Here is a 24120-nt window from a genome sequence, read left to right on the forward strand (position 1 = left end):
TACTTAATATAGCGTTTGGGAAAAAAAAAAAAAACATTTGCATGGGCAGAGCAGCATTTTTGTTCCCCAAAGCTGAGACAGTGAGGTTTCTCATTACTCTCCCAGCGGTGGCCACTCTACATGGAAAGTTTCATTCTGAATGGCTAAAGTCTGGCAAAGCACCAAGCAGCTGAGACAGACTCTAAAATAGTGGAAAGTTGTGGGCAAGCTGAACAACAGGCACTGCCTTTAACTCACAGCCCTGACTGCATCAGGCATCTGGATGAGCATGTGTAAGATATGAGGATCTGCTGGAGAAACAGCATCTGGGAAGTTTTCCCTCGCTTTGCCTTAACTGAGGGTTGCAGAGGGATGGAAAGCAGCTTTGGGGCTCTGGGGTTTCTGTGGGAATTGCCACTAAGATCTGCAGTTCCCAGCACAAGAGAAATGTGCAGCTGGACCTGAGGCAGCCCCTGTGCAGCCCTGATGTGAGGTGGGGCTGGAGAAAGCCCTGTCCTCGTGTACAGTCTGGTGGTGCTTGTCTTCTGACCTTTAATGGTGGATCTTGATGATCTTACATGTCTTTTCCAACCTAAATGATTCTGTGATCCTGTGACTGTCACAGGAGCAAAGCCACCACGTGTGTGTCCACGGTGCCCTGCAGTAGGATTTTTTCCATCCTGTATTCCACGTATCTGCCAGCACTCTGGTCTTCCAGACAGACACTGGAGCTGCTGAGCTGGCCACAAAGGATGGAATTTTTAGCCCCACACACAGCTGGATTTAGTTTGCTCCCACAGGGAGATCTTCTGTGAGAACCTGAACACACAGATTCAGGCTGAGGCCATCGAGTGCTGTGTCCTGTTGCCACAGTTGCCATGAAATGGGGCTGGCACATGGCTGAAACCTCTGTGGGCAGGGACTTTTCTGTACTGCCATTTTTAAAAGCTCTTGGCCATTTTCACGCAGGTATACGTACCAAAATATGGACATCTTCCCCTGGGAAGAAGGGAAGAGTTGCTGGCCAAGGTTGAGCCCATCACAGGCACCCTGCCCAGCAAAGCCATCACAAAGCATTCAAGTGCTCTCCCACTCTCACATTTCTCTTGGCCGCTTGGTTCCTCTTATTTTAGCTTTGTTTGAACAATCTCCTTGGTAACTGGAGACAGAAGCAGAATTTTTTCATGCTCCTCATGGGATTGCTTTCCTGCCTATCTCAGCAGTGGGAGGGATCCTTGGCAAACTTGTGTTTGCTTTTGTGCTCCCACCACAGGCTTTAACCCCATGGATCACTGGGAACTTCAGGATACCTGGTGTCTCTTTCTAAGGGTTTCTGTGCACAGAGTTTCAGCTGAGAGGGATGTATTTCACGACTTAATTTATTTGGCAGTAAACAGGTGGCGTGTCAGTCACAGTGTGAGTGGTGACTCTCAAAGTTGCCTACATACTCCTCACCTCCAGAGTGTCCAGCAACCTGGAAATTTCACTGGAATGGCCCTTGTCAGGATGCTGCAGCCACCAGAGTGGCAAAACCCTTCATCAGGGGCAGGGAATGGCTCCTTGTTGTAGCAGCACCCTCCACCCAGGTCCCACAGCCCTGCACACCTTCTGGCACCTGCCTGAGGACACTGGGGTCCTTCAGTCTTCATGGAGCAGTTTCTGTGGGAGTAAGGGCATGAATCCCTGGCCACTCCTAAAAACCTGGAGATGTTTGAAAGGACAGGGGAAAAATCCCGTCTCAGTTGACACACTTTTTTCATCTGCCCTCTGGAGATGAAAGTCATTGAAAAGGAAGAGGGGAGAAAGAAACCAACAAACCAAACACCTACCAAGCTGTCTGAAGATTTGCTGGGCTGGAGACACAGAAACCCCACTGCTGTCACTCAAGCCTAGTACATGCTTTTCCTTGGCCAGAGCCATCCCCAAAGGATGAAAATAGCAGTGTGAATACATAAAGCAGCACCTTTTGTGCAGAGCTGAGATTTTTGTGGTCATCTGTTGACCTAATAGTCCAAACAGTGTGCCTTCTTAAGGCATCATTTTGCCAGCGGCAGCCCCTCTCTGGAGTGCTTTATGGGGCATTGTCTGAGCTTGCTGGCCTTATCCCTGGATAGAAAGGACAAGAATGCAGGATCTGCATCATCCCCCTTGCAGGACTCGCCTTGTGGCATAGTGACAGCATGGCTGTAGCTCTCAGCTTGGCTGATGGTCTTCAGAAATGAGCATCCCTGATGTTTCAATCCTATAAAATGGCAGCATTTCACGTGCTGGTACCCAGACACTTCACATCTTTTATATCATCAGGTAGCTTCTGATACTGTCCCAGCATAGGAGACTTGCCAAAGGGATTCTGGACCAGGAGTGAACTCTGCATCCAGTCACTTAAATTGCTAAAATGTGAGCATTCCACTAGAGCCTCCCTAGAACCCTGACAGAGGATAACTTACAACTTCTTCTAATAAAAGTTCAGTGTGAGTCTACTGTTCAAGTCTTGAAATCAGTCCCTCACATCCTTCACTGGGCAAGGGATGATAAATGTAGTGATGGCCAAGTGTTTATCCCAGCCACACCACCAGGAGGCTTGGATCCTGCTGCTGGGTTACCACGCCAAGAATTTCAGAGGAGTGTCTGGAAAAGCAGGACCTGATCTTTGTGGCCAGCCATCAAATAAGAGGAGTCAGACAGATGCCTGGCTGAGCAGGGAGCTAAAATGACGGTGGATGCTGCTCTTGAAAGCAGACCTGCACATTCTGTCTTGATGTTTGCCCTTTGAATTTTTGTGGCATGCCCTCTGCTGTCACTGAGCATTCCTTGTCTTCTCCTTCTTTTCCCATGTACAGCTGCTTTTCCAGCAGCAGAGCTGGCTGTCAGCAGCCCTGGCAGAGTGGCAGGGCACAACCAAGACTCCTCGTCAAGTGTCTTCCCAAATAAGAAGGGAAATTCTCCCTTGCCCTGAAACCCAGGCAAGCAGGAATTGAAATGTGCCTTCCCTGGGAGGGAAGCACTGCCAGGATTGATGCGAAGTCTTGCTATAGTGGCAGTGCTGGAGCAGTTCATGCACAGCACATGTATTTTGGGCTTCCTTGAATCCTGATTGCTGATGCTGAAGCCACGCTGTTAGACACTGACCTATTATTTCTGGTGGTCCTCAGTGTTTTGTTTAGTCAGCTTTAACTCAGAAAAGCTTGCTAAATGATTTGCAGAACTGCAGAAATGCCTTTTTGTTTTTTTTTTTTTTTTTTTTGCTGGCATTTGCTCGTTGAAATTCATTTTGTGGAGGCCAAAAAGCCATTTAAATAAGAGTGATGTCTTCTGTTTGAGAAGCATTGTCATGGCAACTATCCAGGTGCACACGGGGAAGAGCAACTCATATTTATTTGAAAGGTGAGAGCAATTATTGTCATGAGGGGGAACCTGGCTGTGAAGAAAAGCTGGATGTGTATTTGGGTGCAAGAAGCAACTGTGTGCCAAGTTCCTGTCCCCTTATTTACCTGCCTGCACTACCCACAGACCTGACTGCCCAGCCAGGTCAAGAAAAAATCCCAGAAAGGCAGACTGTGGAGAAATGCCTGATTTTGGGCGTTTTTGGGGGCTTAGAAGTGGGATTTGCAGGGGTTTATACTGAGTAGGGATGTTGGACTGAGCCCTGGGCAGTCAATCCTTTGCTTGCAGCACAGGCTGGATTTTTCAGGACTGATGCAGTGTTCAGCTGGCATGGGCAGGGCTGTGCACAGCCAGGGGACAAGTTATTTCTATTCTGTCAGCTTTCCTACCTTAAGTAATTGCTGCTGGGGGTGTTTTTGATCAAATTCACATCAAATGTGTTTTCCCTCGTAGTCCTCAGTGGTATTGCACTCTTTGTGCAAGCTGTCCTTGGAGCTGCAGACACTGATGATGATGGGTCTCTCCTGTTGGATGCTTCAGGGATCCTGCCTCCAGCAGGCACTCTGGGAGCTTTAAGGACTGTGGGTCATAATCACCAGACATGCGTGGCAATGAGATTGGGAAAAAGCAGGAAAACAGTTTTGCCCCAGTGTCACCACATCCAGAGCTGTGGAAACATTTGAGCATGGCCAAAGGCTCAGGCACTGGTTTGGGGCAGATGAAGAGAGCCTTCATCTTGGCTCAGCTGGTCCCTTGCAAGGTGTGGCAGATGGATGAAGAAGTGCATTAGTCAGAGCACAGAATTCACAGACACATCAGAGCAAACATTGAGGATTTGCCAGAATAACATTTCTGATCTGACAGATCCTTCTCAATATGGTCTTCCTAGGAGGAGAGTCAAGCAGCATTCAGTCTGGCATGTGAAATCATCTTACCTGGCAATCGTTGCTCCTAAAAAGTATTTTCTGAGACACTGAGCATCAGCTGTGCCTGTCATCTCCCAGCTATTTCAGCAGCAACAGCCCTCAGTCTTCCTGTCTCTGCAGACCACCTCTCATGCCTTGTGTTTCTGCAAGGCCAAGGAAGAGCAAGCAGGCTGGATCTTTTTCCAGGATTTTCCTGGTAGTGATGCTCTGGAGCAGGACGATGTTACATATTTGAGCCTTATGTTGTCATTTAAACTCAACACATCCCGAGGCCAGGGGAGCAGTTGGTTTATGCAGACATGGAAGTGACAACACAGCCCTGCAGTCTGATTTATTCAGGACACCTTGGGGAAAGAGGTGGAGGGCATATAAAAAATGAGAGTAGCCAGATGAATTTTGGCTCCAGAGGTGGGGGGAAGGTATAGAGGGACCAACATTTCCACTTCCCCCCACCTTGTTAGCAGTGTCCAGGCTGGTCAATCACTTTTGGGAGGCACTGGACTGTGAAGCCCCATGCAGACTTGGGCTGCTGGACCAGCAAACCAAGCTGCCACATCAGATCAGCTCACATCCATGCTTCCCAAAGCATGCGTCATGCTTCGTTTCAGGCAGGTTTTCCTTTTCCCTCCCTGTCATGTTTGCAGTGAACTGCAGGCAAAATTTTCATTAAGTACAGACATTTCCTGTCAGCAAGGCTTGGTTCAGCAAAGGATCCTGCATGGGTGACTCATGGGACATCTTACACAGATAGGAACGCTTTAGCAGGGACAGCAACCCTGATGAACCCTCTCCTCTGTCGGAGACCACTGCTGCACAGCTAAAAGTGTGTGTGGCACAAGGTCTTTCATGTGATCTGGCTCATTTTTGCTCCTCTTCTGTCCTTCAGAAAGGTTTGTCCCTGAGCTGGCTGAGCAGGTGTCCACGTGGCCTTCACCTATGTCCCCCATCACACACACATGCCCTGCGGCCGGGACAAGCACCTCCACCATGGACCTGGGTGTCTCTCTGTGAGACTGCCATCTCCTCACCATAACATGCAATTTTGTTGTCAGCTCGTGGAATAAAAGCCCCATCACCTCCTTTTCCTTCCCAGCAACTTCCTTCCTTGAGTATCTGTCAGGAATTTCAGCAGGGAAGCTGCTCTCGGTGGTTGGTTCCAGCCATGCCCAGGGATCTGGTCCAGGCTCCTCAGTGTGACCAGGGCCCTGCCCTCTGGCTCAGGTGGTGCCCAGCTGTGGTGATGATGATGATGATGATGATGATGATGATGATGATGATGATGATAATTTGGGAATTTTCTTCCCCCAAGCCCCTCTGTGCAGGCACTCCCCAGTGACTACACGAGCTCTGCGAGGCTGGGAGCTTCCCAAGCCACGTGCCCATTTCTCATGGCAAGCTCTAACTTCAGCTAATTAAGTGACTGTCTGACAGGCAGACATAGGAGAAATGGATGTGGCAGGGTTCTGTGGGAGTCTGGGAGCATGTGCTGGGACAGGCAGCAGCGATGGATGTGGCTCTGCAGTGTCACCTCCAGAACATGTGTCCCTCGTGGCTGTTCCCTCGCTGTAATTGCTGGCCCTCTGGGTGGGAAGTGCTGTTCACTGGGGCTGGCAGCACCAGGCTCAGGCAGCACAACCCACTCCTGACTGCCCAGCCTGGGTGTTGTAGCTGTGAATCTGCAGTTGAGCATCCTCCAAGCTGCTCCTGTGGCTCTCCTGGGTGATCAGTGGAAGCTGGATGGGTGACAAGCTGCAGAAGTGCATCATTCCCTCTGTTGATTCAGGAGCAAGTGTCTGTGCAGACAGCAGCAGCGTGCCATGTTCTTGTGGGCAAGCTTGTTGCTGACTGCTCTAACAGCTGGTTGTGTGTTCAGAGGTTTTTGTTTTCCTGGCCTGCTGGAGGCACCATTAGTGACTTTGTGCAGAGCTTCCTGGCTATTCCAGCTCCGGAATGACCTTGTTTCTGAAAGAGAGCTGGACTTGTGACACCTCTGCTCCTGGAGATCTGGCCCTGTCAAGAAGTGCCCTGAATTATGCCCCCTGTCCTGCAGCATGTCCTGTCTGAATCTTCCCAGAGCTGGCTGCTGATTCCCTCCAGGTTCCCGTGGTCCTTGCAATGCTGGTTGCTTGTCTGAGCCAGGAGAGGAGTTTCTGCCATTTCATGGAACTAAGCACTTCAGTGTAGATTGAGGATGGCAAGATTTTTGCAAATATGCTCAGGATTTCTGCAGGTGTGCCATGACTGCGCAGATATTCAGGTTCAAAACGAATGCAAAGGTCCGTGGAGATCCTCACCAATCATTTCTGGTGCCATTTGATCCCTTGAGGGAAAAGGCCAGTGCAGACAGGATTGCTGGGAGTCCCAGATCCTTCTTACATCTTCACCCTTTGCTGCACTCATCTTCTCTCCTGTGGTCAAGAAAATACTCGTAGAGAAATATTTCACTGTTGATCTCTGTCCTGCTCCTGTCACCCTGTGCCAGACTGCTCTAGCTCATTCCATATCTACCTGTCCTTGCACATCCATGGAATTGCTCTCAGGGTGCCTTGCCCAGCTGGCATTTTGCTCTAAGCTTTGCTTCTCTTCTTGTCCTGCTTTTGCCATTGCTCATTGGTGTAGCAGCTCTTCCTTAGAGCATCCCCAGCCAAGAGGGCTTTTCCACAAGCTGTTGTAACTAAGGGTTGTGTGGGGGAATGCTGTGATAAAAGACTTCTTCAGTTTGAATGAAATAGCATGGTTTGAAATTAAAAGCAAGCCCTGATGGAGAGTGCTAGACACTTGGAGCGAGTGCAGAGCTTTGTATGACACCTTCACAAAAAGACCATCCCTCTCCTGTTGCTGCTGCATATCTGCAAGAGGAGAAGAGCTGGAGCTGAAATTCTGCAAGACGCGTTTGCTCTTTGATTTCCAGTACACTGAAATGAGATGAAATTAATTCCCTCAGCACTTGCTTCGACTGCAGACTCGGGAAAGTGCAATTTCTGGTACAGAAGTGAGGACGGTCAGATGGGTCACAGATTCCCTCAGTCTTCATGCCAGAGCAGGGCTTCTTAGGTCAGAGAGGAGATGGACCCAACACCAGTGCAAGGAAAACCCAGCAGCTTCTCAGCCCTGGCTCACTGGAGGAAGGGACACGGAGGTGTGTCAAGACTGGTGGTTTATATCAACACAGGACCTCTATCCTCATGTGCTGGGGGGATTCTCCAGAAACTGTTCTTTCCCACCTGCAGTGTGACTGAGGGTCAAAAGAGACAAAAAAATGATCCAGCTATTCCAAGGACTGTGGTGTTGTGCACTCATGGGATCCTGAGTGTCAGGCTTAAATACCTGGCTCCTGGAGACATTAGATTATGGCAAAAACACCAGTGTGAGCTCCAAATCAAAGCTGACTCTTGGCATCTGTCTAGAAGGGTCAGCTTAGAAACACCCTCTGGATTGACCCCAGATTCCCACGAGATGAAGAAAATGCATAATGGTTTGGAGGCTGCTTTAATCCTTTGGTTTTCTTCCCTCTGCCTTGTGGGTTTGGGGCTCCTGGACCCTGGCCCTGCAGTGATGCAGCATGAGGGGTTTTAGGGTGCTAATAGGTGTCCCTTTGGTTTTCTGATATGAGCTCTCACAGCTTGTTCTGAAAGAGCCCCTGAGCCAGAGAGACAGCCCCAGGGAGAGAGAGATCTTAAATGCAAATTTCAGAAGCTACTTGTGCCGTGGGGACTTTGGACTCTCCATCCCTCTGTGTCCTGCTGGGAAAGTCCAGGAGCAGGGAGCTCAGATGGTGCAGGCAGTGCTGTGGGTGCTCTGTGAGCCTCAGGCAGCCATCATGGCTCTGCCTCATTCCCACCACATCCCAGAACGCAGGGAAAGCCTGTGGGGGCTCGATGTGAGCCCATCCTCACAGCCACAGCACATCTGTGCCTGGGAGAGGAGTGAGAAGCAGCACATGGAAGGGTCCAGCAGGAGCAGGGAGACCCCAGTGTAGACCCCATTTTCTAATGCAGGGTAAATGGTGCAGCTGCACCTCCTCCTCTGCACTGACCAAGCCCTGCCAGGTGTGTGCAGGATCCTGGGAAGGGGCTCTGTAGCAGGCAGAAGGCTGTGATGGAGAGCAGGAGCACTCTAAGAATAGCCTGTGTTATTTTCACATCCTTGCTGCTCCTCAAACACCGTTAGGAGGCAATCCTGTCCTCCAGGGTTGCGGTCTCATCCCAGGGACAAATTTGCCTCAGCAATTTTTGCTGACTGGAAATTCACCTAGAGAGCAGAATTACCATTTGTTCTGCCTACCCATTTTCCCCAGCAGCTTTGTGCAGCAGAAACACAGCAGAGCAGAGGTCTACCCAACACGGAGCACTTGTTCACACCCCCCGGAATGACCACTTGGAAAACTGCATAACACCACCACCTCCTGGCAGAGGCACTTAAATCCCCATTACTCTGCTTTATTCAGTGAGGTACTGTTGATGTTGTATCTAAGCATCAGAAATTTATTGTTTGTTTTGTTTTTTTTTTTAATTGGCACACAGATTTCTTTTTGTGAGGGAGAATTATTTGGTGGGGCTTTGAGGAGTGCCACACATGGCAAGCCAGAGTACACCCACAGAAAGTTGATGTCCTGATGTCTCTGGTGCCCTCAGAATTTAAGAAGGCACCTCTCTTAATTAACTTTCCTGAGGGGATTTTTCCTGCATGAGGCCAGGATGCAGTGTACATTTTAATGGGAGCTGTCAGGAAAATTATTGATTTTGTTAGCAACGTTTCTGAAATTGTGCCATTCTGGTAATTCTATCGGGTTCTCTTTGAAAGCTTAACTGAGAGCATTTTTATATCCTTCATTAGTTTTTTAATACATGATAATTTCCCCTAACTCATCAATGCAAAGCAAGATCAGCTGTCTGCTTGATAACCATTTCTCCTATATACAAACCTATTGCAGCAATAATTACAAACCGAAAAAATTATTACAGATATTCATTATAAAATATGATTACACTGAGCCGTGCTGCATTGTTACACTTTTCACAGCCATCACTTCCTCTTGAGTAAATGGTTTCATTACAAGCATGAAGGGCAAACTTAATACACTTCTGACTCACAGCAAACAGCACAAGAAATCATCCTGGCTGCTCCTCCTGCTTGAGGTGTTTACCCTGAATGAGAGAAAATGTTGACTCTGCTGCCAAATACTTGTAGCTTAACAGAGGGGCTCTGGGTGGCCAGTGCAGATGTGCAAGGAGAGGGTAAAGCCAGAAATCACAGCAGTGTGGCCTCAATTTCACTCCCCTAGAGCATGGCTTTCTTCCATGTTTATGGGTTTTCAGTGCTGGGACCTGCCAGGAACAGCAGAACCTCCTCCATCATATCTTGAAGCAGCCTTGGGGCTGCTTCAGCTTGGGTTGGGTGTTTGTGGAAAGAGGAGAGGAGCCAGGGATGGGAGATGAGACATTTCTTCAAAGGACAGGGCATTCAGGTTTGGGCAGGGAGGGAGAAACAGGAGTAGCTGGTTTAAGTAAAAGCCTTCACAGAAGGTCAGTGCTGCCAGGGGAGTGTGGGGGGAAAGCAAACCCAGCCAGAAGGCTGGCAGCAAGCACAGGACTGCAAGCACTGCCTTGGCTTTTTGTTTTGTGCTGTTACTCCTTCTTATTTCTTGTCTGGGTCAAGATGAGAGCCAGGAGGAGGTCCTGTCCCCACAGCAGTGCCATGACAGTGAGCAGAGCCTCCAGGGAGGAGCAGAGGTCACTGGATTTTCTGTCTCTGTTGTCTTTGCAATGACTTTGCACTGTAGGAAGGACCACAGTAGCACAGGTTCACCACCCCGTGTTTGTACCCCAGGTTTGGCCACCTTCTGGTGAGCAGCTTTCAGCCCTTTTCTCACTTTTCTGTGAGTCCCTGAAAAGAGCTGAAAATCTCCTGTGCTATTTTTTTCCCCCCCCCCCCCCCCCCCCCCCCCCCCGAAGAGCAATTTTTATTTAATTAGGTGGCTCGAGGAGAAAAATCTCACTCCTGGTGACCACAGCCTCCTGTGAGGCTTTCAGTTTCTGTGGTGTGTGTTTGTGGCCGTGCTCTGAGCGCTGACTTTGCCTTTGGACCTGTCCTGATGATGTTCCAGGGGCAAATTCAGCAACCCCTGGGTCTTGTGAGGGGGAATTGCTGCTCAGCTCTCTAATGGGAGAGGGCTAAATCTTGAAGGCTTGGGAAAGGATGTGCTGCTTGTAAAGTAAAATTTAAGAAGCAAAAAATCTCACCATCAGTGAAGCTTTCCGTGTGCCTGCCCTAACCAGAAAGGCCATTTTTCCTTTGCATTCCCTTCACAGAACAAGTCCTAACTCCAACGTCCCTTCCAAGCTTGTAAATTAGAGCCTCCAAAGCCCAAACCGAGCAGCTGATCATGGTGTTGTTCATGAATCTGCCGAGCCTGGGGAGACAGAGTCTCTTTCCTGCCCAAGCTTGAGCTGCTCATCATGCTTCCAGGGCCTCGGTCTGTGCTGGTTCCCAGTGCTTGTGCCCATGCAAGCTGTCAAGGGGCTGTTCTACACCACAGGTCTTTGGAAAGGGATGTGTCTTGCCAAGACACCTCTGGGCGTGGTTGGCTCAGGCTGTGCCATGCCAGGGAGGGTGGCACCTGCAGGCTGCTGGTGCTCTGTGGTCTGTGCCCATCCTGAGGCAATCTCGGTCCATTGGCTCCTGCCCTTTGCTTTTGACGGTGCTGTCCCTCCAGCCTGTGCCACCAAAACCACTGTTTTCTGTCCACAGCCCCCTTTTCCTGCTCTTTCCACCCTCCTCCTCTACCTTCTTCTCCTTCTGCTGTTCTGCTCCCTGTCTCTCCTCCTCCCTTTTCCCCCCTTACTCTTGAATCTCTATTTCTTCTTCTCTGTTCCAGCAAAACGATATCAATCAAGGTGATAGATGATGAGGAGTATGAGAAAAACAAGACCTTCTACCTAGAGATCGGGGAGCCCCGGCTGGTGGAGATGAGTGAGAAGAAAGGTGGGGGATGTGCTCCGGGGCTGAGCCCAGCCTGTGTGTCCCTGTCTGGCTCACTCATGTCTGGCACCTGCAACACCGAGCTCACATCCCCGGTGCCTATGGAAAAGGGCAGGAGCAAGGCCACCCCCCTGTCCCCCCCCCTCCTTGAGCACAGCCTTTCCCCAGACCACCGAGGCATGATCTCAGCCAGGTGGCGAGGATGCTCCTGCCCTTCCCCATATGGCCCAGGGGGGATGTGCAGCCCCTTTTCCCCCCACCCAACCATCTCTCGTCACCACAGCACCCGGGCGGACGTGACCTGCATGCGCGTGCGGCGCCAATCATGTGTTTGCCTTTGTCTTGTGTTCCCACAGGAAATTCATTACCCTTAGAGTACTTGACCGTGAGGAGTATGAGAAAGAGTGCAGTTTCTTCCTTGTGCTTGGGGATCCCGTGTGGCTACGACGAGGAGTGAAAGGTGTGAGAGTAAAACCAGACCAGCTCTCGAGACGCTGCCGCTTTCTCTGTGTCTCCCTACTCTCACACTCCTTTCTCCTCGCACTTTGGCTCCTCGTTTTGCCCTCCCTCCTTCGAAGCTTGGCCGCTGCACCTTTTTGCTCTGTTTTCTTTCCTCTTTCGTTTGGAGAGGACTCCATCCCACTCGAGGAATGCTCCTTGGGACCTCCCTGGAGCTCCCGGGCAGGGCACGGGGAGCGTCACCAGCCCCCAGAGAAATTTTGGGAGTGCTGCCCTGCTGCACCTTCATTTAATCAAAGAGAACATCCGGCCCCGACAAGTGAAAAGGGCAACGCTGCATCATTTTTATCTAAAGATAAAGCAGCTTTTGCTTGAAATAAAATGCATGGCCAGAGCAGTAATTTTAGTCTTTTCATACTGGCGCTGGGATCTGAAAATAGATGAAAATCACAGCCCAAGTAGGTAATACCACGAGATGCAATCAGTTTAGGTAAATCAGGTTATGTTCAAATGAAGTTTCATGGCTCTGCATTGGATAATAGCTTCTCACAGGAATAATAAAAACGATTTCCTCTCTCATCACACTTCTAAACCAAATGCCAAACTTCCCAAAAAGACAGAGTTTACCTATTTTCCCATGCACTTTTTTTTTTTTTTTTTGCAAGAAAATTAAGTGAGGATTAATGGCAACGTCTGGTTCTGCACACTACTGGTGGCTGAGCAAGAAGCAGTTTTAGTGTTACTTAAGAGATGGACCATTATTAAAGCCTTTGCAGAAGATTTGGTCTGTCTATCTTGGAGCTGCTTTCCAGTTTCTGGGACATCAGCTCTCCCTCCAGCAGGCATTAGGCTGTAATATTTATTTGATCAGAACAGAGAGGGTCCCCCACACTGAGTGGGGACGTGCCACGTTCCTCTTCAGCTCAGGTGCTAAGTCAGCTGCATCATCCCTTCCATCAGCTCCCCTGCTGGTTTACGTGACTGCCTAACAAAAGCTGAAAAATCAGACACTGGCATGACTCAGGCACTGCAGGTGGGATCTGTGTCATTAAATGGTGCTGGTGGCATCTGTGGAGCATGGACAGTACTGCCAGGATAAAGTTACACATGGATGACTCAACTCAGCAGCTCCATCCTTGCCCGCAGGGTCCAGTGTGGGCTCAACCCTGCAAGTCCGGCAGGAGCAAACTTACTTTCCAGATCCAAGGTTTAAAAATTGTGGTCCCAGCTCTGGAGATCCCAGCTGAAATTTTTATCTAAAAATAAAAGGAAAAGGAAAAAAAAATAATCTCATCTTCCTGGTCACAAAGATAACTGGGGAAACCTGAGAGAGCTTGCCAGCTCGCTGGGTGGAAGGCAAGACAGAACTTCAAAGGACAATTCAAAGCAGCTATTTGCTGCTTTGGCCATGCAATTTTTAATTTTTTTTTTTTTTTCTTTTAAACTTGTTTCTTTGTACTTGGTCTGGTACAAGAAGCAGTGAGGCAGGAGGAGCTCAGAGAGACAAGGCCATTTCTGAATATCACTGTGGTGGGGCCCAAGATCCAAGAGAGCACCAAGGGAGAGGCTTTTTCTTTCCTTTTGGGGATCTAAAACGTTGAGCAACAGGACCCTCGAGCCAAGCCTTGCCACAGACTTTTCTTCTCTCACTGTCTGTGCCAAAAGTGCAGCTGCTGCCAGAGCCATTGCTCCCCATCAGGCAGCTGGAGGAGGTCAAAGCCAGTAGCTGCTGCACATGGGACATCTTGTGTCCCCCACCCCCCGGGGCAGAACTGCCTCTGTCACCAATGGAAGATCTTGCACATACAATTCAAAGGGGGAAAATGAATTTTTTGGAGTGTGTCTTTTAACCCCCATATCCATCCCATATTTACAATGGTTTTTATTTTAAATCCACAATCCCAATTTTAAATCCACAAAACATTTCTGTTTGGTGTCTTTCTCTTAACACTAGTGGTATCCTGCAGCTTTACAGATCTGAAATCTCTGCCCTGGGATCTGGTGTCTTTCTGTGGATATCCCTTTTGATTTCATTATTCATTTACTTTTCTTCTTCTGTGTTTGTCTCTGTCTCCTTCACAGCCCTGTTGTTGAATGAGCTTGGTAAGCGCGCATTCATTTTTCCTTTCCATTTTTCTGGTTTGCGTATTTTTGGAAGACGATCGATTTTGCTTGATGTTTTTCTTTGCTCACAGCATTCTCTTTTAGGGTGGTCAGTGCTGTTTAATTAAGCTCTGGTACCTAATGCCCCATCTTTCCTTAGAGTCCCAAAGTCTTATTAATATTATATTATAAGTATTATATATAATAAATATATATAAATATTATAAATATTAAGAGGTGGTGCAAGGAGAATTCTGGGGGGGGGGAGGATGCTGTTGCAGCCAGAGTAAACCTGCCAGCACCCCGAGATGCAAACCTGTGCCATGCAAATTAACCCATCACCTCTAAACCAGCGTAGCAGAAACAGGATTTCCTGGGGGTGCTTGAGGCTAGACAGAAAAGTTGGCCACTCCTTTTTGAAGAGACAGTACAGATTTTGCCTCCTGTCTTGGGGAGACTTAGAGCCTCAGCAGACTTTGTATTTCCTTGCTGGCCACCTCCAGGATAGTGCAGCTGGGGAGGGAACCCAAACCCCTCGTTCCCCAAGGCACTCACAGCCCCAGGGCAGACTTTACCCTTTCCACAGCATATATTGGACACCAAAGGGTGGCAACTTGCAGATGTGGGTTGAAAAGCCTGTGTTCAGGTCCCCCCCACTATCCCTGGGGTGTGTGTTGGGGAGCAGGCCCCATGTCCAGAGCGGGGCAGGGAAGGACCACTATGTCTGTGTTGATGTGCCAATGCTAATCCTCATTTATTCTCTCTCTCTCTCTCTCCCCCTTCTTCTCATTTTTGGTTTCATCTAGGTGGCTTCACCATCACAGGTATGGATTTCTACTCTTCCCCTGTCCCCCTTTTCCTTTCTCTTAATGGCCATGTGCTCACCCTGCTCTTTCCTCTTGGTTTCCTCTTCGCTTTTGTTCTGTCCTGGAGGGAAACTCTGGAATGGTAAGAAGGCTCAGAGCCCCGGCCGGTCCCATTAACTCTCACAGAGTGCTCTGCCTGCCACACACACTTAACCCCAGCTCGGGGAGGGTGACCTGTCACCCCCAAAGTGACAAGCAACCTCACTCCATGTCTTGGAGAGGGGTGGGCTTCTCCATTTGTTCCAGTTGTGCCCTCCCTGCACACAGGGCTCTTTCCTCACTTCCCAAGCCTGAGCCAGGTGCCCGAGGACTGCGGGAGGTGCAGGAGCCCACGGCTGCTTCAGACGTGCAGACCCTGCCCTTCCCAGCAGCCAGACCCAGCAGGTCTGACCCCAGACTCCTCTGTCATGAGCCAGACAAGCTTCCCTTCCCAAGCACGAGAAGGTCCTGGCTCCCACACGTTGCAGAGCCGTCCCCCAGGAGCCCTGGAAGCAATTCAGGTTTAGAAGGCTCTGGCTCCAAGGTGGGTCTCTCTTGCCTGCAGGAGGAGAAGGGCTTTCCCTCAGCTCAGTGCCCCCTGAGCAGACAAAGGGCAGCCAGCAAGGGAGCAGCACTAACCCCGTGTGACTTAAGAGTGGAGTTTGCTAACTGCATGGGGGACAGTGCGTGCAGACCCCCCTGCTGATCTCCTGCTGATCGCTTTAATAGGCAAACCTGTCTTCAGGAAGGTCCAGGCTAGAGATCATCCTCTTCCTTGCACCGTGATCTCCATCCAAGGTACCTGTGGTGTGGCACCTTGTCAGTCTCACGTGGACTGACTGGGGTGTTTGCCCACTGGCAGATTAACTCCAGTCCTTTTTTAGCCCTGATGTCCTTCTGCCCATCCTTCAGGTGGACTGGGAGGGAGTTCACTGCGGTCTGCACAAGGGACAGTGACAAAGGGCAGCCTGCAGTCCCCATGCCCCAGGGGTTGCACAGATGACAGTGGAGGTGCAGACCTGCTTCACTGATCTTGTAGTCCCTCTGCTGCCTCCTCTTTTAGGGTTTGGAGCCAGGTGTTGGCCTGTGGGTGGCTTCCTACATGTGTGCTGTTTCCTCCAGCTCTGCCATCACAGCAGGCATTGGCTGCCAGCCCCCTCTCCAAGGCAAAGCCCTGCTCTGAAGGAGGCAGAGCCAAGATTTCATACGTGTTTGAGCCCTGGGGCTGCTGACAGTTCTCCACAGGCTGGTGGAATTGCCCTGACCGTACCTCAGTGCAGACCTGGAGTGCAGTGCTGGGGAATGGAGCAGCCTTAGTCCTGATCTTTCCCCTTCCCAGCATCTCTGTGGGACAGGTAGCAATTACCAAGCAATAAGCTATTCCCCAGCTCCAAGGTGAGCGGGACTCCTCCTGAGGTTGGATGAGTTGCAGACCTCTTGGTAGCATTTCATAAAACTATCCTGTCTGCTGCTCCACAAACTCCTTCTCTGCTGTTCTGTCACTCACACTCCCACCTGGAGTCCTCCTGACCTCCCCCTCCGACACAAAGCCAGACCCAGAGTGACCAGCTGGGCCTGGTTCACCCACGGGCTCTTTGCTTTGCAGAGGAGAATGAAGAAAAGCAGCCACTGACCAGCAAGGAGGAGGAAGAACGTCGGATTGCAGAGATGGGGCGCCCAGTCCTGGGGGAGCACACCAAACTCGAGATCATCATTGAGGAATCCTATGAGTTTAAGGTACTGTTCACATCCTGCATCCCTGGGCTGAGGACCCTCTTTTTGGGTTTACACAGCACTGAGAGGCACATGTTGATGGTACTGGAGCAAAGCGAGGCAGTACATGGAATTACACACAAAACAGGGACTGGGATCCTAAATGCTGCAGGTTGCTTTAAAACATGACCCTGTTCTCACAGTGAGTTCTACACTCTGGTCCTACTCACAGGCAGCCTTGAGTGAGCCCCAAGCCTTGCACTCCCAGTGCAAAGGGCTGATAACCCCAAATGCAAGTAATGGTTGTGCAGCTCAGCTGCCATGAATGCATGTGCCAGGGCACTTCATTATCTTTTCCATTTTTCTGTAGTATAAAAATATAACTGGCCACCCTTACTGTGGCTCTGAGATGGCTCAAACTCCCATCCATGAGCAGGTTTCCAGAGGTCTTTTTTAGCAGCAGCAAAGGGAAGTGCAAGTAATTACATTTGGGTTTGCTGCTGGGGCTCTTGAGCTTAAAATCTGCTGAGCTTGTTCCGTGAACACACGGCCATAAGCTCTGGTGCTGGTGGGTTTTAGCCCAGTCTATCCAGCCCCTAATTCTCTGCTCTGCATCTCCATCCACAGAACACGGTGGACAAGCTCATTAAGAAGACGAACCTGGCCCTGGTGGTTGGCACAAACAGCTGGAGGGAGCAGTTTATTGAGGCCATTACTGTCAGCGCGGGTGAGTTTGGGCCACAGCTCCAGGTGAATTACGATCACCCTCGCTCTCAGCTCGGCTTGGCTGTATCAGTAACACAGGCTGCAGAGGAGCAGCAGGAGGCAAAACAGGTGGCAGAGTTATTTACAGTGTCTGCCTAAATAAGGCAGCTGATTAAACCCTTTTGTGAGGGCACCTTGTCTCATGTGTAGGAAACCTTCTGCGTGAAGCGTGTCTATAGCACCAGGCGGAGCAACACCTTGGCTGGCAGCAGACGGCAGCGGGGGAAAAGTCAGTTCAGTGGGAGAGATCTGAGAGGTGAACACAGTGTGGAAATTCAGAGTGGCATAAATGATGCTGGTGTGAAGCAAGAGTGCTCCCCTTCCCTGGTTCTCCCTGTACCTCTGCGGTGAGGACAGCGCAACAGGCAGGGTGCAAACCCCGAAGGCATTGGCTCTCTGTGTTTGCCCCGGACACTCCCTGCTTTCTGGAACTCCTGCTGCCCCAGCTGTGGCTGGAGGATTATGGCTCAGCAGCCCCATAGGTGCAGCAGCACATGGTATCTGTAGCTGAATCAGATCCTGGGTGATCTGATCTTCCCTCCCTTGAAGAATCGCCTTCCCCTCAAATGCCCCAACTCGCAGGTGCCAGTGCCACGTTAACCAGAATGCCCAGTACAGGACATATTATCATTCCCACGTATGTGGAAGAAGAAAGAAAGAAGGTCTCCCCCAGATGTTGTTTTAACAGCTGGAAACACTATTACTTACTGGATGGATGTTGCAACCTCACAGCCCCACCTGGGCTGTGTGCACACATTAGGGCAAAATCCACCAGTTTAAATCAAATCCCTTGGGAAGGTAATTACCTCTCATCTGGCTAATTGTGCACTGGAATGCACGGGGGAGCTTCCTACCTCTAACTCTGCTATACAAGGTAACCTCTGCCCAGCACCAGGTAATTAAAAATGATGGCAGTACCATTTACCCTCTGCCTCTGGAAAACGAGGGCAGGACTCTGTGCAGCAGCTTTCTTCTCAGATTCTGATCCCTCCTCTTGTAGCACAGTTCTCCTCAGAGCCTCCAGGCAAGAGCCTCCCATTATTTTGCATTCAGCATGAACTTATCATACAAGACAATCCTTGCTGCAGGTTTTGTAGCTAATATGGCTAAACTAATCTGTGCCAGAACCAATTATGTAATTGCATCCCATGTTAAAGCAAAGATAGTCACTGATGGTTGGATCCCACTTCTGTGACACATGTAAAGATGCAGTAATGTGGAAACCCTGTTGCCCCCATGTCTTGATGATACAGCCATGATCAGAGATAACAGATGATTAACAAGCATTTAATAAATGGGATGTATTTTGGTGGACATGAGCTGTCCCTTGCAGTTGTGGATCAGTAGTTTGTCGTTTGTCTCTGAGCTCTGGAGGCACCCTGGAGGCTTTAGCTTCTCAAGCTTTGTTCAAGATAACTTAAAGTGCCTTAAACGCTGGAGGTTGGGTTCAAGTTTTTTCCCCACAGCTCACAGTGGATACCAAGTGAAAGTCACCCGTCAGCACCTCAAAATGTAACATCCCAGCTGAGAAAATAAACATTAAACCCCCATTTCCCACCCAATGATCAACTCAGGGCAGTGTTTGCAGGGGGATGGACCAGCAGAAGGTGAGATCTGAGGAAGGGCAGTGCAGGTGCAGACAAGGCTGTGCCACGTTGTGTTGTGCCATTCTGGGCTGTCCAGAGCCTGTCACTTGCCTCCTTCAGTCTGCACCCAAAAGTTATAAAGTTTCTTCCACAGCAAAAACATTCGGGGGCTTGCAGGCCTGTTTCTGAATGCACCTCTGGGTCACCATCCAAGTCCACTCTGTGTTTCAAGTCACCTCCACGAGATCTGGCTAGCTCTTCAAAAGAGAGACATCATGGCTGCTTAACAAAATGACAGACAGATCTGGATGAGTGTTACGACAGTGGCATTCATGTTCATTTTTCAGTCTGTTTCATCATCTCCATAAAGATTTAGGTCCATAGCAGTCCTGATGCCACCCCGAGCTTGGCAGAGGATTGAAATGCCTGCTGCAGCACGAGCATGGCATGGTATATCCTGCCATTAGCAGCCTCTGCATGTTGAGGGAAAACACAGGCCAACATAGGCTTTCCAGGCTGGAAAAACTGTTCCTTATCTTCACAACAGTGCACAGGAGTAGGTATTTATATCTGCCAAAATAATAGCGCTGATTGTACTCTTTCTGCCAGAGTGAGTTTGGAGCTCCAAAGCTTGCATCCTTCTTTTGCTTAAGGGGCTTCTTCCAACAGCCATGCAGGGAGACATGGTGGTCCAGATCCTTGGTGGGAGAAAAAAAAGTCATCAAGACGTGGAAAATCACCAGACAAAATGAAAGGGATGTCTTTAACACGATTTACAGTGGCCTTGGAATACCAAACATTCGTGACTTAGAAACTCATCCTTGTTTCTTAAGGGCAGCAGGAAAGCTCCCACTGACTTAGTTGGAAAAGTGTCCAGTACTCCCCTTCAAGCCTGGGAGTAGTTCCAGTGTGAGCAGGAGGAGTTTCTGACTATGCCACAACAGAGATATTGTGCACTCTGCCAGGCTGGGGAAGCCCCACATTTGCCATGCAGTCTGCCCAGGGCACAGACTGGCTCTCCAGACAGCTCCTCAGAGCTGAAGGAGTCAGGCAAGGGGTCACCAGCCCCAGTGGGCTCCCTGGTGGGGTCAGCCCCACACTGTGGGGACTCCCTGTAGGCTGGATGCCAAGTGGTTTTGCAGAGATAGGTGAGGTGCCAATGCCTGGAGCAAGAAAGGGAGTTCCCACTGACCTAGGAGAGACCAGACATCAAGGAATGGGCAAACAGAGCTTATAGGGAAGCACATGAAGGGGCAGAGAAATGCAGCAGGGAAGGACTGCCAGCAGAGGGTTTAGGGCAGGCAAAAATCCATTTCTTGATCCCAGTTTGCAGCAAAGGTAAGGTGAAGCACCGGAGAGCTCAGCAACCATCAAAGCCAGCTGCCTTTCCAGAGAGCTGGAAGCAATTGCAGGCGCTTGTGGAAAGCAGCTCAGAGCAGCTCAAAGGGGGCTTCCCTGTGGGAGCCTCTACGAGGCAGGATTTGCTCTCAGTGGGTCTGCCTGCCCCAGTCAGCTCCAGCCAGCAAGAGGTTGGTGATTTCCTACATCCTCGGGGGGAAGGGCTTTTGGGCAGGGGCAAAGTCCCAGAAAGCATCTGATGGTTAAACTCAGGCAGAGGTGCTGGCACGAGGCTCTGCACTTTCTAAAGTGCAGGTTGTTTTTTTAAACCATTACCTCTGGGGTGTCTCTCTGTGCTGTGGAAAGGGGCAAGGAAAGGCCATCGAGCCACTCTGATGATTGCTCAGAAAGTAAGATGTTTGGAAGTCAAGGTCTTCCAGGGTCCAAATCATGAGGCACAGCATTTTGGGAGCTGCAGTTGGCACAGGAGCCCAACCTTGCTCCAGATGAGCAAATCTAATCAGGCACTGCTGGTTTTCCCCAGGGGAAGACGACGATGACGATGAATGCGGGGAGGAGAAGCTGCCCTCCTGCTTTGACTACGTGATGCACTTTCTGACCGTCTTCTGGAAGGTCCTTTTTGCCTTCGTGCCCCCAACAGACTACTGGAATGGCTGGGCTTGCTTCGTTGTCTCCATCCTCATGATTGGCCTCCTGACAGCTTTCATTGGCGACCTGGCATCCCACTTTGGCTGCACCATTGGATTGAAGGACTCCGTCACTGCCGTCGTGTTTGTCGCCCTGGGGACATCGGTGCCAGGTGAGCACAACCACAGCATTTGTTGGGAAGGTCCATCCCCACCCAGCTGTGCTCTGCAGGGTCCAAAAGCACAGGTTTGAGGTACATGTGGAAATTGTTTTTCAATCTCCATCTTCCAGATGGGCTGGAAGGATAGAACCAGGATGTGGATTCAGTCCCATGGGAATTATTTCAAGGATCATCCCACTGCAAAGACTGTGAAGTACCTATTTCTGTGAGCAGCCTCCGTGATATCCACTTTCAGAGTCAGAATTGATCTTTGGTTAAAATACTGCTTGCATTGGCAGTCCTGCATTTTAAGCATCTGCTGCTTTAACCTTGCTCCTGGGTGAATTAAGTGTGAGTCCGTACTCGGGGCACACTTTGCAGCATGGACACCTTTGTGTGAGACCAGGTTCAGATGGATCAAGGTGAGGTTGCTGATCTCGGGGAGCTGCTTGAAATGCAGCTTGTGAAACTCCGGGGATTCCCATGTCAGCTCGTGTAAGAGAGCCTGTGCCTTTCACTCACCTTCTCCCATGGGCTGTGCTGGGCAGGTGGAGCCTGAGTTCTGCACACGGGGCTCTGACCCACCCCAACCATCCCCTGCATCGCTCACACCTTCCCTCACCACCTTCAAACTTCCAGTTATCAGCACCCAGATGCTCAAAGATCCTGAAATTGTCCTTAATGCCACCAAAGGCAAAGAGAAGAAGCGGCAGAAGCAAAAGAAAGAACAGGTCTTGGGCAAGGAGCAGAAGGAGCAACTTTTAGACCTCTGGCAGTAGGGACTTGAGGCAGAAGGTTTGCAGGGCTTCTTCATATGTTTGACTGTGAAAATCTTCCCTCCTGCTTTGCTGACATAAGGTGGCATTTAAGAAGTTCTATTTTAGGATACACTGGGCTGCTCTTGTTTAGGTTTTGGCTTCCAGGCCATGCTGTGTTGGCTGGGTGCTGGCTGAACACTCCAGGAGATGGGCAGGCATCAGAGGAGAGTGCAGAGAAACCAACACTGACAGGGACCTTCCCTGCATTGAAAGCAATGCTCGAACTTGCAGAAGTGCAGGTGGTTGTTTCTACACTCATCCCTTCTCCCCCAGTGGCAGCTGCAGAGCCATGGAGACATCAGCACTGTCCCACAACTCTGTCACTACGCCATGATCAAGGTCCTTTCCTTCCCTTAGCAATCAGGTGCATTTCCATGGCAGCTTCTTTAAAAAAAAAAATAAAGCAGGCTTTTGATTTCTTTGCTGCAAATGGACCCTCTCACTGTGCTTGCGTGTTCCCATCCCTCCTGTTCCATGGAACTGGATCTTTGTGCCAGGCTGGACTTTGCCATCTGCCCTTGGAGCCTGCTGGGGAGGAACGGAGAGGAAATTTTGTGGAATTAAAAAACGTGAAATATGATCTCCTTGTTTTCTTTTCCCGAGCCACGCTGAGCTGCCTGTACCCAAGGTGATCTGGGAGTGCAGATATGTTTAAGGCCCCTCTTCTCATTGTTAGGTGACAGTGCTCACCTGAACAAACCCACGGGCTAATCCCGCCTGCTCTTCCTCCCCCCAGCAGATCCAGAGTGGGTTTGGATGTAAAATCAGCACTTCCCTGTGGTGCTGATCAGTGTCATGCTGGTCTGCCTGACACAAGGGTTTCCATTAAAATGGCCAGCCAAGTTTTATCACTGGTATTAAAACTGGTGAAGCACCTGGACAAGCATGCACCCACCCACACAGCTTTTCTTCCCAAGGGATGGAGGATGACCTGGTTTACCAAAATGTCAGGACCTGCACAAGGCAGTGGACTTCAGGGAGGCAAAAGGGGCTGGGGGCCATACTGGGGGAAGCCCTGTATTTCTGACCATTGAGATTTCCCCCCTGTGTATTTCTGATGGTCCAGAAGAACATACGGTCCCCTAATTCCTTGGAATTTCCATTCAAAGAGGCTGTACCCTATCTCCTTACCCGCTGCCTTCTTCCCCCAGGTGCTGCCACTGATATTTATCCCCAAGCTGCCCTCTTTTCCTGAGCTGTTTCCTGAAGCTGCTTCTCTTCCATCTTTCCCCTGCAGACACATTTGCCAGCAAAGTAGCAGCCACACAGGACCAGTACGCGGACGCCTCCATCGGGAACGTCACCGGGAGCAACGCTGTGAACGTTTTCCTGGGCATTGGGGTGGCCTGGTCCATCGCAGCCATCTACCACGCGGCGCACGGACAAGCCTTCCAAGTCTCCCCTGGCACACTGGCCTTCTCCGTCACCCTCTTCACCATTTTTGCTTTTATCAGTGTGGGAGTGCTGCTCTACCGGCGGAGACCCGAGATCGGAGGTGAGCTGGGCGGGCCGCGGACTTCCAAGCTGCTCACATCCTCACTGTTTATCCTCCTCTGGCTCTTGTACATATTCTTCTCATCTCTGGAAGCCTACTGCCACATAAAGGGCTTCTAAAGGGACAATCAGAGATAGTAAATATGTGTATATCTATATATATCTATATAGAGCGATATATAGGTATAGATATAGATATAAAGCTGTGTATAAATGAACAGAGAAAGAATAAAAGAGATTTGCCATGTTCACACACCTGTTGATGGAAAGCGGCTTTGGAGCATCCTTTGAACTAGGCAGGACCCCAAAGCCAGCAGGACCCTTCCCCAGGCAGCAGCCCCAGCCAGGAGCCAGGGGCAGGGTCCTTTTCTGCAACTCAACCAACAGGAGTGGCCGATGGCCACCGAGCCCCTTCCCATCGCTGACTCCCACCCGCTGGCCCCCGGGAAGACGGATGTGAAGGCGACCGGGGCGCATCAGCGTGAGGAAGGCCAGAGTAGCTGGTGAGAAGCAGAGCAGTTGGCAAGGGAAGGAGAGGAAAGCAAGGGTTCTGATCTCCCACCACCATCCAGCTGCCTTTGCCACTCGGGAACGGGCCCCCTGGCCCTGTTGGAGAGGAGCGAGAGACCGAACCGAAGACAAGGGGAAACTGGGAGCTTTCTAAGGATAGAACACAAACCGTTTTCGTCATTGATTTGGGGTTGGTTTTTTTGTTTCGTTCTGGCGTGTGTACAACTAGCATTTCCCACCCACATGCCCCTCACCTTTCCCTGTCCATGCTTTGGGGGTGCACAGCTGCAGCCTCGTGTCCAGTGTCCCAAGCCGAGGCTGCACGGAGCGGCGGGAGCCTTCCTCCCACTCCTCCGCCTCCTCGGGCATGCTGTCGTGGTACTTGTAACATTTGCATGAATGAAATGAAAT

The 24120-nt window shown here is 50.2% G+C and overlaps 1 protein-coding gene across 19 annotated transcripts in view; it reads left to right on the forward strand.

Moving 5' to 3' along the window:
• SLC8A1 (solute carrier family 8 member A1) overlaps positions 1-23319 on the forward strand; it is a 91524-nt gene extending 68205 nt beyond the window's left edge. Inside the window, exons 2-10 of one of the 19 annotated variants that reach the window (XM_062490669.1) lie at positions 11167-11273; positions 13812-13832; positions 14639-14656; positions 14766-14780; positions 15407-15475; positions 16284-16414; positions 17018-17117; positions 20624-20899; positions 22943-23319. In XM_062490669.1, coding sequence (XP_062346653.1) covers positions 11167-11273; positions 13812-13832; positions 14639-14656; positions 14766-14780; positions 15407-15475; positions 16284-16414; positions 17018-17117; positions 20624-20899; positions 22943-23319 — 1114 coding nt within the window. Of the gene's footprint in view, positions 1-11166; positions 11274-11626; positions 11753-12600; positions 12611-12913; positions 12937-13811; positions 13841-14638; positions 14671-14765; positions 14781-15405; positions 15476-16246; positions 16415-17017; positions 17122-18639; positions 18645-20623; positions 20900-22942 lie in introns of all 19 variants that reach the window. The other 18 variants (XM_062490670.1, XM_062490673.1, XM_062490672.1 and 15 more) reach the window with 18 other exon arrangements.
• Positions 23320-24120: the final 801 nt, after the last annotated feature.

The sequence above is a fragment of the Cinclus cinclus genome, chromosome 3 (assembly GCF_963662255.1).
Source record: "Cinclus cinclus chromosome 3, bCinCin1.1, whole genome shotgun sequence".
Taxonomy (NCBI): domain Eukaryota; kingdom Metazoa; phylum Chordata; class Aves; order Passeriformes; family Cinclidae; genus Cinclus; species Cinclus cinclus.